Source organism: Pectinophora gossypiella, chromosome 15 (genome assembly GCF_024362695.1).
Source record: "Pectinophora gossypiella chromosome 15, ilPecGoss1.1, whole genome shotgun sequence".
NCBI lineage: Eukaryota > Metazoa > Arthropoda > Insecta > Lepidoptera > Gelechiidae > Pectinophora > Pectinophora gossypiella.
This window is the reverse complement of record NC_065418.1, coordinates 8,164,584-8,185,015: the sequence shown is the minus strand read 5'-3', so window position 1 is coordinate 8,185,015 and position 20,432 is coordinate 8,164,584. Positions and strand designations below refer to the sequence as shown.

The following is a 20,432-nucleotide window of genomic DNA, read 5'->3' as shown; positions in this document are numbered from 1 at the left end:
CTAATTTGGAAGCACCCTATTTGTATCTAGTCTAGCTTAAGTATTATCTAGTCAACTCCTCTAGTCTAACAAGTGGCATTTTTAAATCTTCGTCTTCCTTTTGCTTTCTGTGTAGATAATGAAAAGCCAATTGGGTGTTACATTGTTACAAAAAAATAAAAATACTGTATCAAATCGTAATACGTAACATTTTATTTATTATACTATATTTACAATTGACAACGAAAGCTTATTTATAACAAGTGATACATTGAATTGAATGAACAATCTTGAGATACAATGATATGACGTCATACAAAGGCCGCGGCAGTCTTGTACTAAATACCTTCTACATATACAATCAATTTGCCTTTTCGCTAGAACCTTTCGAACACCATTTTAAATTGTTTAAGTAACTTAACAAAACTGGGAAGAAAATCATTCCATGTATAAAACCTAATATGACTAAACTAAAGAACATTCTAAAGAAAAATACCTCAATGATCTCTGTATAGGAGAAGGCCAAAACAATGATAGGGATGTTAGTGAAGGTTATACCAGTTATTATTGTTCCTCCGACAGCTTTCATTGCGTCTAGTATTTTATCATCCTTTGAATACGTACTTGTGGCAAACGCATAAGCGATATGACTGCAGAACTCGACGGCGATACCTATAGAAACGATCAGGTTAACACAGGACACTGCGTTGAGAGGAATATTCCATATGTACATAACACCCATCATGTTCACAACGACCATAACAGTAGTGCACATCACCGCAAATGTCGTCAAAATATTGAAACCCGACGCTAACAAGTTAAATATAAAAGTACCGATCAAACAATAACCGATAGAAACAAAAGTATCGCGCCACATTGTAAGGTATTGCTCATAGAATACGTAGAAGACAGAATACGGGAACACTTCTATATCAAGACCAGTGTGGTTTTTAATGGCATTTGTGATATTTTCGCTGACCTCGTACCCGTACTTGACAGCGGTTATATAGTCCTTCGATGTACCTAGGGCGGCATGGTAAGCCATGAAGTTGGTGTCGTGAACAGTAGCACGACCTTCTGCATCTAGCTCGTAGTTGACGCTGCCGTAATAACTAGCCAGCCCTCCTTTGGTACAAGTCTCCGTTGGATCGTCCAATAAGAAAAATGGAATATACCTTTCAAATGCTTCTCCTGCTGGCCGCCGAAGCCCGTTTTGCCACTCGTATCTCGGGACGTCACAGTAAGTGCATTCGGGAGATAAATCAACACTGCGACAGAAGCCGCCATCAGTAGTGTTATATTGGCAACAAGCGCCAGTTAAACTAGTCCAATCAAAGAAATCGTCCAGCCAAGAATTGGAACTCCTAGCCAAATAAGTTACGTTTGTAAATTGAGCGGCCAAAAATACTTGTGTTGTCAAGGAATCATTGTAACACAATTGAGTTCCGCAAATGACATTTTGATGGTTAGGATCGCTATAATTCAAACCGGCTTTAACTACGAAATATACTGGGGGACCTAGGCGCAAGAGCCCATTTACGGCCTGTAAATATGTGTACACATACGAATCGACTGGTAACGACATTTCTTGGTCTAAACCAACTTCTAAATTAGGTATCAACATGATACTTGTCGATAACAAAACTACAAAAATAGCAACAACGACCATTTTCGTCCACCACTTCAAAAGGAATTTAGTATAAGGTTCCATTACTTTTGTTATGACACTTTGATAAGGCGTATCTGCATTTAAAGGATCACTGTCATCAAGAACTTTCTTTTGAATACAACAAAAAACATCAACTCTGCTTTGGGAGACTCTTTTATAATCAATGGATAAAATTGCAGCTACAGTAGTGATTTGGAAGACAAACAAAAATGCTAATGAAATGGAAACAAACACTGAAAACGTAACAACGGCAGGGAAGTTAGCAAGACTACCTATAGCAAAACAAGTTATTTGTGTTACAGAAGAAACAAACATCGACGGGCCCACCTTGCCTAACATCTTTCCAAACAAGAAAGCTCTCTTTCTATTAAAACTAAAGTTCTCATTATAGTCATCGTATTCTTTCAACTTATACTGCAATTCATGGAGTGTGTTAACCATCAAGAAAACATTGTCTACGCCAACAGATAGCACAAAAAATGGTACAACATTGATTGCTAATAAAGTGAGTGTGACTCCTGAGAATCCCATCACACCCATAGCACAAAATATTGAAATCAATACGATAATCACTACTGCTATAGCAACTACAATCTTGCTCTCGATGTACCAGGTCTTACAAGATCTTACATTCCCTAAAGCAACCATTATATAAAGAAACATTAAAATGTAACTTATTATAATTGGGACAGCTTCTAGTACCGATACTCGTTCTATCTCATCTTCAATAGATCTTTCGGCTCCGAAGGCAACGCTCACATAATCAGGTTTTGAGTTAGCTTCGTAATCATGCATAAGGTCTATAAAACTTTGTTCCCACTCTAATACTGGTATAAGATCTCGTTCTAGTAGAAAATTATTTATAGGGAAATTCATTAACAAAGTATCAGCACTAAAGATGTTATCACCGTCGTAACCTCCGAACGAAATTTCTGGTTCAGCGCCTCCACCCCAGGTTGCTTGACAACCGAAAAAAAGATGATTATTCATGCAGTTTTGAATTTGGGTAAGATACGTGTTATTGTCAACAATTCTATCTTCCCCAAAATATGTACCAACAGACATTGTAACGCACTGATCAATGCGTCTCTCGCCACCTGGTGGTCGCAAAGGTGCGTAGCACACTTCTTCCAGTGTAACACCGCCGTTATCTCTTCCTATATTCATAATAGCGGTTTCTAGTCTTATTAACTCATGTACAGCCTCAATCCTAAAAGCAGGTCCGAAAGTTTGGTTATTGTGTGTAAATGACGTCAACCCGGTAAATCGCAAAAACACTTGTGAAGCACGATAAAATGGACCAAATCTAGAATTATAGTAATTCAAATCAGCGCGACTCCGAGAATCGGGAGCAGACCACAGCTCGATAGGATTCGAACTCACATTGAGCCGTATCACTCCGAAAAACATAGCAAATGCTAGCCATGTAGTCAACGTAATCATCAATAATGGATTACCCGCAGAGAACCTTCCAATTTTGGTAAATAGTGACTGAAATATGCGCGTCATTCTATTAGCATGGTGTTTCTTAGGCTCTTCAGGTTTGGTATCAATGGATTGTTTTTTAGCCGTCGTGTAGTCTTTTCTAGTCCAAAATGCTATTATTATAATCGAAATGAGTAATACAATTAAAGAGGCAGAAAATGCATAGCAATTGACTGACAAAATCGTACAGGGCTCAAAAGGAATAGGTTCGATTCCCGTCGGACAATTTGCCATGCAGTCAATACAGTTGCAGGGAAGATCATTGTAAATTGTCTCGTTACAGTGCGTGACACGAACATGCATAGATTCATCTTCGGATGTTGATTTTATGAAGTTTACTTGAACCGGCGCTAAAGGATTACTTGAAGTATCTCCAGTGAAGCTAAACCAGGCATGAGCGTCGCACACCGACGCACTGCCACACATCAGGTTGACGGCGGGCATACCTGTTTGCGGAAGCAGCACACCAGAACAAGAGGCATAGGCATCCTCCATGAAATCTTCATGCATTCTAAAATTCATCTCATCGACGTAGTCAACACCATCCACAGACGTTTCAATCCTAACAACGTCCACAAAGCGGGCCTGATCTGGTGAACAGTTCATTTCACAGACCTGCCTGGCGAAGTTGCGGACACACGCTGGACACCGGCCAAGTACACCTTCAGCAATCAAAAGACTGTCTGCCATCCCTTGAAGTTGTGCGTAATCACAGCAAGCGAGTATTTCATCGTCAAGCTTCTGGTTCCCATCTTCGTCAAGTATAAGGTTGGGACATCTATGGAGCAGGTTTTGGATCACTGCTTCTTGCAGCTCTTGTGTCAAATTTGCCAGTATAGGCAGAGGGTCTCCGTCATACGGGCAGTTCTTTGGAAAACCGTTGACAATTACGCACTCTTCTCGCATAACACATCTTGTTTGCACACTACACCACAAATACACAAAAAAAAAGAGTCCAAAGAGCTTCATTGTGTATGTACAAGAAATTACGTATTACAAAAAATTTTAACTGCACATTTTTGTTTGGTAACTACGTCGCCACCTACCGCTGTGGCGACAGATTGTAAATGGCCGAAACTATATGGACGAAGAACAGATCGATAGCCATTATCAGAAATTAACGCAGGTGGCAGATAAAATATTTTCGAGTGATTAAGACTTTTTGTTGCTTAAGCCCGAATTATCTTTAAGTGTGATTACAGACAGCTGGTCAAATAACATTGATAAGGGACTAGACAGTTAAATTTGTTGTGTCTTTAAGTGTTCTGTGGGTATCTATATCAAACATCAAAACAACTATTTAATACACAAATCAACAGATGTAACATGCTAGCTTCGGTAATCTAGGTATATATTCTATTAAGGAACATACTTAAGAAAGTACTTATAAGTATAATTTGTACGAGTAAAAGTTTCCAACCTCTTTATAAGTAAGATTTATCGTTTCTTTTTAGTTTATTTTTTAAGTGTTTAGATGATAATAATAACACTTTGGAAACGAGGAACGACCATTCACATACTTAAGTAAGTATACGAGGAGTTGGGCGTAGGACACAGGTGCTTGCTTCGTATTGATACAACCTTCTCCCCAGGGAACCCCACTCGCCTTCAAACAGCTGCCCGTTCCTCCCCTTCCTTCCCTATTTCCGAACTCTCCATACATTTGTTATGAGCCAATAATGTGATGAAACACTCCATGAAGGTAATCGCGTCGTATTATTTAAATGTTAACAAGTTACAATCTACATTATTGGGAAGACTGTTAAATAAGAGCGTGCTTTTCATCAAATCTTTCTATTTCAAGAATAACTTTATTTAGTTATATTTACTTAAGTATAATTAACAGCCTTCGTGGTGTAGTGGTTAGAGCGTTAGGCTCGTGAGCCTATCAGATCGTGATCTGAAGGTCCGGGTTCGATTCCCGATGGGGAGATTGTCGAAATCACTTTGTGAGACTGTCCTTTGTTTGGTAAGGACTTTTCAGGCTTGAATCACCTGATTGTCCGAAAAAGTAAGATGATTCCGTGCTTCGGAGGGCACGTTAAGCCGTTGGCCCCGGCTATTAGCCGTAAAAACACCTCCACCAACCCGCAGTGGAGCAGCGTGGTGGAGTATGCTCCATACCCCCTCCGGTTGATTGAGGGGAGGCCTGTGCCCAGCAGTGGGACGTATATAGGCAGTTTATATATAAGTATAATTCTCACATTATATACTGACTTACTTCTTAAGTATAAATGGCAACGGCATCCGTGGTATAGTAGTTGCCCGGAGGTCCTGAGTTCGATTCCAGGTGAGACGTGTCCCCACGTTTAACAAAAATACACTGTGAGACTGACTAAACCAGGGGTCAGGGCATTGCTGGTTGAAGTTACCTGAAAGTCGGACCAAGCTACTTTTTTTTTCGACAGGACTTATTGTAGATTTACCGCCGATGGCATTAAGTACTTGGCCGGAAAAGACCTAGCTACTGATTACTTAAGTAAAAGTGTATCGTCGTTACTTAAGCCACGCCAGGGCCTTCAGTAACTCTGACACGGCTGATGAGATCGGGCACTGATCTTACAACCCACACGAGAGCAAAAGAAGAAGAAGAAAAGTATAAATGGCGTGAAGACACGCATAGTTACATCACAGTAATGAACTAGTAATCCCATCAGGCGTCACCCGGGGGTGTAATAGATTTGTAAGTGAATTTCCCAACGAGCGACGAAAAGCGCACGTGGCTAACAGTCCTAGGGTCCACAAATTAGATGCAGTGAGAAAATTACTTTTTTTATCCCTTCAATGTACAATTGAATTGTGTCGAACAATGGTTATTTTGGTTGTAGGAGATTTTGATTCAAGTCGATTTGTAGGTAGGTATAATGTAGGTATCCACAGTTATGAAAATGGGGTATAATATAGGGCAGTATAGGGCACAAGTTGTACCGAAGCGAAAAAAGATCGATTTGCTGCTTATTTTTAGAATAAAACAACATAAAACGGCTATGAGCCATATTCTTAATGTTTACCTGCCCACCAAATACTCAAAGCATCCAGGTACAAGCATAAATATACAGGGTATTAGTGACATTGTAACGAAAACTTTGAGGGATGATTCAGACCATGATTTTGAGTTGAGATATCAAGTAGATAGAGCAGTAGTAGTTGATATCCATCGCAAAAGTCATCACCAATTTAAGAGCTGCGCTCCTGTCGGTGTCGCATTCTTCATGCTACACCACATGCAACATGCGACATGATTTTAGTACTTATTCGTTACGATATCAGTAACACCCTGTATAATGTTATATTTCGGAAAACACCACACACAATTATAATTAGGTAATTAAATAATCAGATATACGAGTTGGTGACAGGCGCGTGCTGTTAGATCGATGGGCATGATCATCGCCAAGGGAAATCAGGGACAAGGGGCCCCCGTCCCGTCTTGTCCCGTTTGCCCTGTCCGTCCTGTTTGTCCCACTCTACTATGTAACTGATACCGTGGGCCCGCACCCACAGATTATTGCTAATTTCACGCAATTGTAATTAAAATATTCATTACTTATAAGCCCAAGCCTTGTGGGGATGTAGCTCTATCTACCCCGATGGAGTTTGAAGTCGTGAGCGTAAACTGTATATTGTTATGACATACACCAACACCAATGGTTAGAGTACCCACTTTTTTAAACATAAATGGAATATTTCACAAAATTAGAAACTTCCTCGGGATTTAATAATACACAATAATTATCCCACAATTAATAATATTTAGAAACCCACTTCACATTTTCTTAATGTAGGTATTTAATAAAAAATTAAAAGAAATGTTATAAGTACGAAACTTTTTGAAGATATTGACTCTACATCACTTCCTTTATTTTGTTCTGAAATCACTTCACTTGACTCTATCGTGACCAAGGATCATGACCGTGTTTACCTTGCCGGCGGCCATCTATATTTTCGTTACATGTAACTTTATAAAAGCGCGAACAGTTGAACAGCTTGATGTAAATCTACAGAAACTGTTCTCTAAGTAGTTATCCTAAAAGAATACAGATGTCGCTTGTACACGCCCTACAGTTGTAACTCTGTATAAACTCTTAATAGTAACGCTACTCGACGCTAGATGGCGGTAAAAAAAATGCATAGCAAATATTTACTTTATAATCGAATAATCTTATCAATATCGTAAATAACTTCAATTCGGATTGCATTTTATTGAATTTACAATTTATGTCAATTTTATAACTTCAAAAGATCCAAAACAAATTCTTTGAAAAACCAATCAATCAATATAAAATTGTGCAATGCAATAATAATTAAATTGCCATATCTTTTAGGGCCACATTAACGTTGTAAAATAATTGTGGTTTGAGATAAGACGTACGTCAATTAAAATAAAAACGAATTTTCCAATGCACGTAAGTTTATAATTGTGTCTCTACACCTGCAGATGACGTGTGTGTAATTCTTTCTTTTATCATATTTTTATTATTTACTATAAGTACCTACTTAATGTTATAAAACTATTACGCTCCAGTAGGTTAATTTTATATATTCTGTAGTATATTTAGTAGTAGTATGTCGTACGCATTATTAATGGGCAAAGGACTTGGCAAGTCGCTGAAGCGAGGAGAATCATACGCTTGAGATGTGATCGTGTAGAGATACTTATGACCGATTGTACAACACGGGCGTAAACTTATATGGATAAAAAGGTTTATCCGTTAGCTATAAAAATAAGTAAGCCTTTAGAGGAAATATGCTAAGTTACCGCTTTTTTCAGGATAATTAAAGCCAAAAAAAGGTCTCCCTAGAGACTCTAGTCTCTGCCGTTAGGCAATGGCTAGGTAGGCGTACTCTGTTTTAGGCTACGTCGGTTTCGCCAGCTACAATTAAAACATAAAAAACATAAACAGCTTATACGCGTCTCACTGCTGGGCACAGGCCTCCCCTCAAACAACCGGAGGGGATATGGAGCATACTCCACCACGCTGCTCCACTGCGAGAGAGACTGAGACTGTCCTTTTTTGGTAAGGACATTGCAGGCTTGATTCACCTGATTGTCCGAAAATGTAAGATGATTCAGTGCTTCGGAAGGCACGCTAAGCTGTAGGTCCCGGGGTACTAGCCCAAAACACCTCCAGTTACAATCATATGATATAATATTTTATTAATAAAAGTATATAACTAATACTTCCAATATCAGCAAATTCCTTTCTTAGTAAATGCGTTGTGGCTTCAGAGTATTCTAGAACTCTACATTTGGTGGCCCAGATCAGTAATCTGTTGCAGACAGGCACGCGTTAAAATAGTTTCAATACCTATACTGAAAATTGTGGTAAGTGAACTATTTTTTTATGTTGGCAATTTCTTCACGTTGTGCTCTATGCCTTTTTTATAATTTAGCTAGCTTTGTGATCTTTGTTTCATATTAAGTAGTTAGTTTTTTTTTGCTTATTATTAGTATTGCAAATGATAAACATCTAACAGATAGTTATCAGTTGGATTTCCCTATCCGTCATTTCGTTACCTGATATTATGGAATATTTTATTTAAGGAGGAAAAATGGTGGATTTCTAGTGTGTTTTCCCTATTTCGATTAAAGTCTATACTTCAATTACAGAAAAGTTTGACAATGGTGCTAATTCCTGTAAATACCATCTAATTTTATTTTAAGTTATATCTGTCATTTTCTTATCCGCCGAAAAGGAAAGGGACGGGTAATCGACAAGCATAAAATTTATGGAACACACGTCAATTTTAAGCACAAATCTAAAACAACCGTCTAAAAATTCGCCCGGGTTATTCATTTATTTACTCATTCTTCCTAAAATTAAGAGCTGTCAATCATCCGTCCCTTTCCTTTTCGGCGGATAAGAAAATGACAGGTATAACTTAAAGTAAAATTAAGAGATGTCTGCAGGAATCGGGGCCATTATCCTTATAAGAGGTACTTTACTAACTTATAAAATATAAATCTATATTGGTACTCCGTTGCAATAGTCACACGCGGGAGCCTATAATAATGGTTGAAAAGTCATAAAAATAATATTAATTTTAAAAGTGACAGGTGACAAATTATCCTAAAACGAGGGCGATACATCCCGTATATCTACGTGAAGCATTTAGAATAATAACAAGCCATCGCGGTAAAAATGTTGGCTTAGGGGACATCTCGTTCCAGTCTTAAACTGGGCCCAGGGACGAGTTTGCCCTTTTCTAATTTGATAGTTTTCCCTACTGTGTACGCTTAGGTTTCGCCAGGCGTACTGAGAACATATGTCGATCCTATGAATGTTCCCTAGAATATTCCCGGCAGTAATAAGACGCAAAATTAAGTAAAAAGATTCATTACCTACCTAGCCTTTAGGCAGATAGGATCAGAGTACCTACAAAAAAAAAACATTTTTTTTTAAAAAAGCACAATTTTTCTTTGGGAACATTCCTGGTAACGGAACATCACTAGCAGGTACGTCACTTAGTGAGACTCCCTTTTTATTACTAAGGGTTTGCAGTGATCGCCTTATAAGGTAGTTTACGGATTAACACTATGCACGCGGTTGGTACCGTGAACTCGCTAGCGAATTCACGGGCGCTATCCGTAAACAAGAATCGTGCCAAACGCTCAGTTACCACACATCACGTCACGAGACAAGATTGTGTTTCCACTGGCACACGAGAAGTTCCCAATTACAAAGAGAAGAGAGAATTCTGTAAGGTGTAGGCTTGAACCCAAGTGGTCCTAAGCCATTTGAAACAAGTCTCTCTTTTCAGATTCCCTTGTAGAGAAACAATTTATAGTAAGTCCGTGTAAGTACCTACCTACTTACCTTACCAAATAAGGCCTTCTCTTATCCACTTCCTTCTCTCCAAGACCAATTCTTTGTACAAAAAGTAATTATTGTTGTACCTACTTCATTACAAAATTATAGTACGAATATCACTGAAGGAAAGCGTGAGTTGCTGATTATTATCTGTATTACAGATAACCTATTTTTGTATTCCCGTGACGTCACAAGATTTACGAGACGTTAGAATGAACACATATAGCTATTATAAGAGATGTAAGATTCGAGCCAGTGTGTCGTAGCGGGGAACGTGGACGTGTAAAATTTTGCCAAATACCGGAGCGAAGAGTAATTTTAACACCGCGTCTCGACGTCGCCTGTGACGTCATGACGGCGTGGCAATCATGGCAATGTCACAAGATAATTTTGGTAGCGCCATCACAACACACTGTTTTTTCTGGCGTGACTTATTGTAGATTTGCCTCCGATGGCATTCACTACCTGGCTGGCGTTACGCTCGTCTAAACAGTATTGATGTCTTCAAAATAAGATAATAAATACACAATATGCTCGAGAACTGAAAATAGAAACTACAAACAAAGGTTACGAAAACGTTTTACGACTTTATTCGGATTTTATTAGCGCACACACTTGTTTGCCTGAAAGAAATAGCTATTTTATAAGTATTTTCCTACCTACTTAACAAAAAAACATAGTAGGTAAGTAATTTCAAATAATGGTTGAACATAACGTTATTTGTAGGAACATGACAAAAAGATATGAAATGATACAAAAATTAAAACAATGACTCATACAAGAAGAAAACTATTTTTTTCAACGAAATATTGTAAATGTGGCATGTCTAAAATAGAAATAAAAAATATTTTATATTATTAATTTTTTATATTTTAAAAACAATTGATTCCACATCATCTGCCCATATCATAAGTTTACATTCTATATTTGTTTGTTTTAAAAATAGAGTTTCCGAAATTGGGATAGGTAACCAAAATTATATCGATACAAAAAAAAACTTTTTTTGGTGATTTATACCTTATTATTATTACCTTACCGAAATAATAAAATCGTAGGTACCCTCAACTTTATTTGATTCTAAATCGAGAATCTTTTCTCACCAAATCAATCGTGTGCTCGTCGTAAAGGACGCTAGTGTTTATAAACATTTCTGAAAATATTTATTGAAATCATGACGTGGATGCCACACGGACATATTCACCACCAATTTCTTTGAATAATTTCCATGGAATGTTCCAGACTTATTGTGCTTAGTCTACTCCTAGAGAAGCATTTTTGTCTCTGCAAATATTACTTACTGCGTTTGTAGAAAATTACCTTGACTGAAAAAGTATTATAATATCTACAATATGGTACCTACTAACTGCGTAATTTTTAACGAAGCTGTGTACGTGTTCTGGAAAGACCGGGGCAGTGTAGGTATCAAATGACCAATTTAGGCCAATCAATGGTTGCATGACAACGGTCCAAGTTTGGATAAAGTAGGTAGATACTAGATTATACCAAGAACGAACTAATAAAATCTTATTTTGAAAAGGCAAGTTACCAAGCCAAGAATCCGACCCAATTCGGAACACCTTTAAATTTATCGAGCAATTAAAAAGAAAAAGACAAAACTGCAGCATTAAACCACTCTATTATTGTTTATTTATTGTCAATGTTATCTGTTTTATCAGTCGTTAACCTCCAGAGCACGTGGTCGTAGTAATAATGTAGTATTTTGTTGGATTTGAAGCTGTAGCTCTGCATCAAGAACACAAATTTTGCTTCATTCAAGCTTTAGAGAAAGACAGCTAACAAAAATCGTTTGGCCGACGACCGAGAAGTATACATAGCACAGAGCTATTCGTAAAATAGAACGTTAAGTTACCCGAAGTGAAAGAGAAAGATTTATGTCAGAGTCTACGTGAGAGAGCAGGCCAAACCGGTTAGGTCAGAGCGCCTGCGTTGATTTCGTGAGAGCGAGAAGCATTTATCATAAGCGAGGAATGTTAGAGCAGCACAGGCGAAGGTTGCATGTTTTAGCGTGGAAATTTCCACTGCAGACAATGAAACTTGAACGTGTTGGAAGCTTAGTGTTGAAGTAACATGTCGATAAAAAATCTTATTTTACACAATTTGTATATTAGAAACAGGCACAAACTGGCACAAGTATCGGAGCAGTACTAGTAACTTAAGTTCTATAGTTATGATTAAATATAAATCTGATTTCATAGAACAAAACATAAAATTTTAACGTATAATAGGTATATTGTCAGTCGTAGTCTTACAACAAATGTTTATGTGAAGTAATGTGTTAAAAATCTATTTATATTTATTATCCCTTATGCGATAGGTCACAAAAATATTATTTATCTCCGGTTTATTAAAACTTATTATCAAACTTTAGACTATTCTCGAAAAATAGATCTCAACAACTTTGTAATTTGGTATAGATAATATTACAATAATTAAATAATAGCTAGTTCTGTCTTATTATTCCTTATAGAATTTAAAACGCCTCTTACGGTTTGACCCAGATCGTTAAGTTTCATTCGATGAATCTATTTTCGTCTCGGTTTGAGCCACTTGAATACCTATACAAACATGACTCATTTTTATATTTGATGTTTTAGAACTTGAACAAGAATATTACATATTTTTGAACAAGAGAATACATATTGTTTTAGGTAAGTATTAAAGGACGTAGTATAATAGACTACCTACTTATAAAATATGGTATATTTCTGTAAAGACAAGGATGATGGAAATCAAAAGTTTGCTATCCATTTTACTATTTTGTCTCACTGTACAAGACACCGTTAAGTCTCATTCGACTAATCTATTTTCCTGTCAGTTTGAATCATAAACGTGACTATTAATGTAAGTAAATATATTAAGTATGTAATAATCAAGAGTTTAGCGAATTAAAAAAAAACTTGCCTAAAAATTGCTAAAGCAATCTACTTATAATAAAAAACGTGTAAATCCAAATCGGCGGAAAAAGGCAATTTATCGATATCGACATTCGAACGACCTCGAGGAGCGCCACTCTAGCGCCGGTTCCCTCGCGCGACGCGCTTTAGCCGTCTCGGCTGCAACCAGCGGGCTTGCATAATTACTTTAACGGTCTTATTGTCATCGCACAGAGCACTCGTATTAATACACCACGTTACCCTCATCGTATGGTGATTCTAGAAATTTCCGCCAGAATTTGACCTTGGAATGAACAAGGACACGTCACTATATGGCTAGAGCTCTGATTTATTCAACCTCGAGAAATGTTTACAGATTATTGCGTGTTTCTTGTTTTAATAATGTTCTTCAAATTCTTTCTGATGTAGAGTCTATTCTAATTGGTAATTACGAAATTCTGATAACTAAATAATGACGAATTTTAAAATGGAATAATTAAAACTTCTAATTGGTTATTTAATAATATGACCCCACATAGTTTTAATTTTTATTAGGTTACTGACATCAAAAGAAACAGTATATTTTTGTAAATTATTTATAATATAACATAACTACTTACCTATTGTTTTTATCAATTCAATCATTTAATTTAATCATTTAGGCCGCCATTTGCCATGTACTTATTTAAGAGACTTTTTGTAATTATTTCTTTTTATTTTGGTGCAATAAAGTGTATTTGTATTGTATTGTATTGTATTGTAATCATTTAATTATTTTTTGGCGTGTATTTGTTCAGATGGCATTAACTACTTGGACAAAGTTTAATGATTCATTTATTTGGTTATTTATTTATTTGTACACAATAAAACGGGCACAAGGAACATACAAAGAAAACAGACAGTACAGGTAAGCTTAACACCCTGTCATGAATTATCTACCCGTCACCATAATACGGTTAATCATGTCCATAGGAATTCGTTTTAGCCGTAATAGTATTCTGCTCTATTGTGACTCTACACACCCATATACAGAACATAGTTCGTTCCTCATAATTTAAATACTTAATCTTAGAATTAATACCTAATAAAAGGTAACACATGTGGTCTATACAGGGTGTAACTTGTTAGTGATATCGTAACGAAAACTTTGAGTGATGATTCAGACCATGATTCTGAGTTAAGTGGAATTTTCCGTCGCAAAACTATGGAATTGAAATTAATTTGAAAAATAAACACTACTTACATTTTTTATTATGTACTTGTACGGGGTGTAAGTGACATCGTAACGAGGAATGATTCAGCTCTTTAATCTGAGTTAATATCAAGTGGATTTTTTTTATCGTAAAAGGTTTGAATTAAAAAAAACTAAAAGTAAACATAAATTTTATTATGTGTTACCTTTTATTAGGTATTAATTCTAAGATTAAGTATTTAAATTATGAGGAAGGAACTATGAACCTATACTTTATATGGAAGCAGTCTTAACTAGGTAATGAATTTGTCTACAACATTACACATATGCATATTGCCCTGATGCATATGTTAGAAATTATTCGTAACTGACTCCGGAACTTATTACTCAGTAACCAATCAATGCCAACCCACAGTGGAACAGCGTGGTGGAGTTCTCCGTACTCCCTCCGTTTGATCGACGAGGAGGCCTGTGCCCAGCAGAAGGTCTTTTATTCTTTGAACGAGTTATTGCACCCTAATAATGTTATGTAAATTTGATGTAAATATAAGTAGTTAATTTAGAGTAAGATTAGGTTAATAATATAATAATTACCTATTGTATGTCAGAATATGACTGAATGTGCTGAACCATAACATTTACTTCCATCACTATGTATGACCACATTTACTGCAATAAATTTCATTTCATTTCAGAGGGACGTTTCTACACTGTTCATGTTATAATGTAACCTAGCAATTCGTCTTTGAAAAATACCATAATGTTCCTGGGTTTTAATCGATGCTAGTTGTGATCCTTAGTGGGTACCGGGTGAAAGCCTTTAGCGCGCCCCATTTGTCTGGCCAAGTAATTAATGCTCAAAAGCAAACCAACAATAAGTTCCGTCAAAAAAAAATAGCCTTAAAGGCTCCAATGGTTTTGGCCTGAAAAGGTAATGAAACAGATAACTACCTACATTCGTATTTATAATATTAAGTATTAATAAATGTATTAAACCCTGTGCCATGCCGTTTCTTGCTTCGGAAGGTACGTTAAGCCGTTGCTCCCGGTTACTACTTACTGATGTAAGTATGTAGTCGTTACATGAGCCATGTCAGGGGCCTTAGGCGGCTCAGTTAATAACCCTGACACCAGGGTTGATGAGGTTGGTATTCCACCTCACAACTTACTCGATAAGAACAAGAATACATGTATAGGTATAATGTCTTCTTAAAGACACAATGAAGTATTGTTGTGAAATAAGAACTACGTTGAGTTTCTCTGAACTGAAATAGAGAGTTTTTATTAACACACTTGTTTTACAAGTAATCACATTATTTATATTCTTAATAACTAAATCTCACCTGAAATAGAGAAACAAGATTCGAAGCAAATAATTTCACATTCAGAATCTATCTAGTTTCACATAACCTCTTCTAGAAAAATAAAATTATGTTTTTGACGATCAGACAAAAAGATTATGAATAACATAGAGAACGTAATCAATCTATGGATCTCATTTGCATGTATCTAAATATAATACAATACATAATTCCTGCACAACTGTACATTGTAAGCTATACGTAAATAGAATACTTAAGAGATCCACCCACTGAATGACGTTACTAACTAAGTACATAAAACTATTATCATCGCACTGCGCATAACCCAGGTCAGTTATTTCCGCTTACATTGCCAGCTATTAATGAATCCTTCGTTAGATAAAAATATATTGTCGAGTGTCATTTTTTTATTATTCTCCTTTAGTCCGGTCATAGGATGGGTGACCACAAAAAAAGTTTTCATCTCGAGCTCCTCCGTGCTTCGGAAGGCACGTTAAGTCGTTGGTCCCGGCTGCATTAGCAGTTGTTAATAACCATCAATCCGCACTGGGCCCGCGTGATGGTTTAAGGCCCGATCTCCCTATCCATCCATAGGGAAGGCCCGTGCCCCAGCAGTGGGGACGTTAATGGGCTGATGATGATGATTCTTCTTTAGTAAAACAGTAGGGCAGAAAACAAAGAAAACTATCAGTAAATAGGTGCGTAGGTAAGTTTATCTCTAACAAGCAATTTATTCGAGCTGACCAATGTCACATACCGGACACTTCATACAAAAAACCTCGCTTTACACAGACAATACACATTGACGTTATCGTACACGCGCATCTATAGGTGTGACGTTTGACGCCCATACGATTGAAGAATAAAGTAAGACCGAGGGGGTGAGGTAAACCTAGCTCAGCCGCTGGGGGGAAGCGAGAGAGTTGCCGTTATATACGTAGTATTATTCTATATTGTGTGCCTACGTGACAAGTTTTTCTGTAATGTACGAAGGCAGAAAGACGTAACTGCCTGTAATAATAATAAATTAATTTATTCCAAATTAACATATCCATATCTAATAAATTAAATTAATACAATTAGCATTCAAAATTATGATTATAAATTTTAAAAAATAAATATATATATACGTAGTATTATTCTATATTGTGTGCCTACGTGACAAGTTTTTCTGTAATGGACGTAGGCAGAAAGACGTAACTGCCTGTAATAATAATAAATTCATTTATTCCAGATTAACATATCCATATCTAATAAATTAAATTAATACAATTAGCATTCAAAATTATGAAATATTATAAATTTTAAAAAATAAATAAATAAAATAAAATAACGTTAAAGTAATGTATACTGGCTATCTCAGTACTAGGTGTAGTACTGTATAGAGAACTATATTATGAATATCCTTGTATACATTACATGTTGTATCCGACAAAGGCTACCTCAACTTAATGAATAAAGGTTACACAGTAAAGTTCGATAAACATGTTTATCAAATTGTGTATGAACACTAACCCTCTTTGCAAATAGTAAAAGCATGCATTCATAAATAAATGATCATGTAGATATTATTTATACTCAGCGGACAGAGGTCGTTGTATAATTTTAAAAGATGTGACCTTATTCTAAATTGAGAGAGTTCATCTTTTAGTGAAAGAATTTTATTTTTTCTCGCAAGACACAGAGTAGAATATTTCTATAGTAAACCGTGAACAAACTATGTATTTTGTTGTCGAATCTAATCCAGTATAGGCAAGTCATGCAATAGAATAAATAACAAAATTACCATAATGACTACAAATTAATTAAAAAAGAACCTAGATAAGGTAGACAATTGGGTCGTGTAGTAGGTTCATGATAAATTATGAAATTCTGATTACTAAATAAAGACAGATCTAAAAGTATCGAAAAACATTTTCTTGTTTCTATTTTACTTATTTATGAATTTTAATCAAGATAAACATAATAATAAGTCCGACATTTTATCACTTTTTCTATGACGTCACAGTGTGCTGTTTTACACAAATTCCATAGTAATTTCGTGTTTTGACGTTTAGTAAAAAGTAACTGATTTGACTAGTTTGAAACTAGCCTATTGTAAAGCGCTTACTAAATCGTAGTACAATACAGTAATATACTTCATTGCACCAACTTATCAGCTTATCTTCTCCTGATCACCTCTCACCATACGCTTCATCATATCTGGGCGTTACAGAAGAAAAAATAATGCGGTTCACAGAATACACATATTTATCAAGTTTCAACAGTATAACTATTATAGTTTCGGAGAAAAGTGGCTGTGACACGGATGGACGGACGGACAGACATGACGAATCTATAAGGGTTCCGTTTTTTGCCATTAGGCTACGGAACCCTAACTAGTTGATAGTGGATGTGGCCATTCATTTCTTATTTTTCCAACTACATTACAAAATTACACGTTTAGGATATTCGGATACAGATTATATTTATTTACAATATATTATATTTTATTTGTGTTCGAATATATATTGAACCAGCTTTGAACTGTGCCCAGCATTGGGACGTATATAGGCTGTTTATGTATGTATTGAACAATCTATCTTAAGTCTTCGTACCAAAATTGGCCGCAAGTTGTCTTCTCATTGGCTGCCGCTCTGCTTACCCCATTAGGAACTACAAACGTGAATTTATGTGTGTTTATAAGATAAAGACCCTAGTATTCTCATTAATGCATTTATGCATCAGTCACATGGGTCACTATTTATAGAATATCACTACTAATGTCATGCCAATAGGTTTGATTTACATGAATTTGAATAATGTTATGCTGATAACGAAGCAAATCGGAATTGACACGATTTAGTCAATATTTATTAGGAAAAATGTGGTGTTTTAAAGCTTTTTATCGTTGCCAATCCAGTTTAATTGTATCTTGAAAAGTAAGTAGTTTAGAGTAAGTACTTAGTAATTTATGAATTAGTCCAATTTAAAGCTTTCTACCTTGAAAATTGCGGAATGCTCCATACAAACTTCCACCCCCCATTTTAGGGAACTGGGGGGTTAGTAAGGGACAAAAGTAGCCTACGTCATTCTCCATCCTTTCAACTATCTCCATTTAAAAATCACGTCAATTCGTCGCTCCGTTTTGCTGTGAAAAACAAAGAGACATACACTTTTTCCATATCCACATATTAGTATTGATATCTACTAACTTATTTAGATATAATAACGATTTGTTCCCGATTTCCTGATGACTATCAGTAAGTCTAGTTAGAACTTATTAGGAAGATACGCTAACGCGGGCAGATAAGCCCTAGACAATAAGAACAAGTCATAATGTTCTCTCCCGATAAAGGTAAGTAAATAAAACTACCTAATTCACTGCTATAAACGCAAAACAAAGGAAATAAACTTTATTGTGTCATTCCTAGGTAATGAGTAACAACATAGTTTATCTGGTGACTCCTCCGATGAGTAATTACTGTTTAACTTCTACTATACTATATCTCTTACTGTGCATATTTAGTCTCATCATCATCAATTTAAGAGCTACGCTCTTGTCAGTGCAGCATTTTCCACGCTACTTTTTAGGGAAAAATAGGGCCTTCCGCTCTTGCCAAAATATTCCCTCCGCCCAAATATTTAGTCTACACCTGTCGAAATAACAAACAGACTTCCACTTCCACAGACACTGTACATTCACACTTAACAAACAGAAGACAAGTTGCAGCCACTTTTGACACGAAATCCTAAGATGGATATGACACGTGTCAAAATTATTTTTTTTGACGTGACTTGTTGTAGATTTAACCCAAGCCGGACTTATGAAGGGGGCTGAAGGTTTTTAAGACAACGGGCCTGAAGGTGTCCAGTAGGCGAAAATGTTGGCTCAGGGCGTTGTCTGAGAGGGATTATATTTGAAACAATTAATCGACCCTAGTGAGCGATAAGAGCTAGAGGGAGGAAATCTTCGATCAGACCTGGAGACGGATGATTAGCCCATCACTCATATGATTATCACGTGCTCAACTGTGATCGAAAACATCTTGAGGAAAACCACATTCCCGAGAAATGCATTTTCGGAGGTATGTGACCTAACCTGTACTGGGCTGGTTTTCCCTTCGCAGGTCGGAAGGTCAGACAGGCAGTCGCTTCTGTAAAAAACTGGACCTGTCAAATTTTCATGTTAGGTAAAGCGGACACAGTGAAAAACGGGATAATGCTAGGGAGATGATGATGATGATAGATCCTCTGTCTCTCAGTCGCTTATTAACTGATACTAAGGTTGGTGAGATTGGTAATCCATCTCACAACCCACACGATGGATATGTTCTGTGTTTTTTTAAGCATCTGAGGAACAAAACTGATTCTCATAAATCATAGTATATACTACATATTATTTAATTCTTACTGAAGACTTTCCAACTGGACAGATTTAGCTAACCCTCGCCAAGTCAAGAGCGAGCCGCGGCCGCGATCCCAACGACCGCGGCCTTGCCACTTTCTATTTTATTTGTCTCATCTATACTTAGTCTCTTTCTAGTTACAAAGTAATTGAAATCATGCGAAAAACCATTTAATATTAAAATAAGTGTTTTTTTTGTTTAGTAGGTACCGGGTGAGAGTCCTCAGCGCTCCCCATGTATCCGACCAAGTAATTAGTGCCACCTGAGACAAACCTACAATATGTAACGTCAAAATAAAAAAGAAGAAAAAGAATTTTGAAAAAAAAATAACGCCCATATTTGACCCTCACTTTCACAGTGACATAAAAAAAATACTAGTAAATTCGACTAGAAATTTATTTCAGTGGAGGTAGGTAGATTGTCTACAAACGAAAAAGTTTATTGAATTGGGTATTAATTCATCGTGGCTACCGTGGGCCACTGTATAAACTTAATGACATTTCATTTCCTTTATTAGTAATAAATATAAATAAAATTTTGAAATCTGAAACTCAGAATCAGAAATTCTAGAATCACAGAACACACTAATATTAAAATTAGCTACCTATTTTCGTATATTTCGTTTTGTTCTCGTTAGTAAAATTACGAAATAAACAAGAGGTGACCGCGGGCGTGTGAAAAAGAATAGTAA

General features: G+C 36.3%; 1 protein-coding gene across 1 annotated transcript; it reads right to left on the bottom strand.

Moving 5' to 3' along the window:
- Positions 1-169: 169 nt before the first annotated feature.
- Positions 170-4,209, bottom strand: LOC126372959 (NPC intracellular cholesterol transporter 1 homolog 1b-like). The gene has a single exon (XM_050018886.1). It carries the CDS (start codon positions 4,100-4,102, stop codon positions 341-343), a length of 3,762 nt encoding a protein of 1,253 aa, XP_049874843.1. The 5' UTR covers positions 4,103-4,209; the 3' UTR covers positions 170-340.
- Between the last annotated feature and the right edge of the window lie 16,223 nt (positions 4,210-20,432).

Excerpts from the sequence above, each read along its gene's own strand:
- LOC126372959 (XM_050018886.1), bottom strand. The coding sequence starts at position 4,102 with ATGAAGCTCTTTGGACTCTTTTTTTTTGTGTATTTGTGGTGTAGTGTG.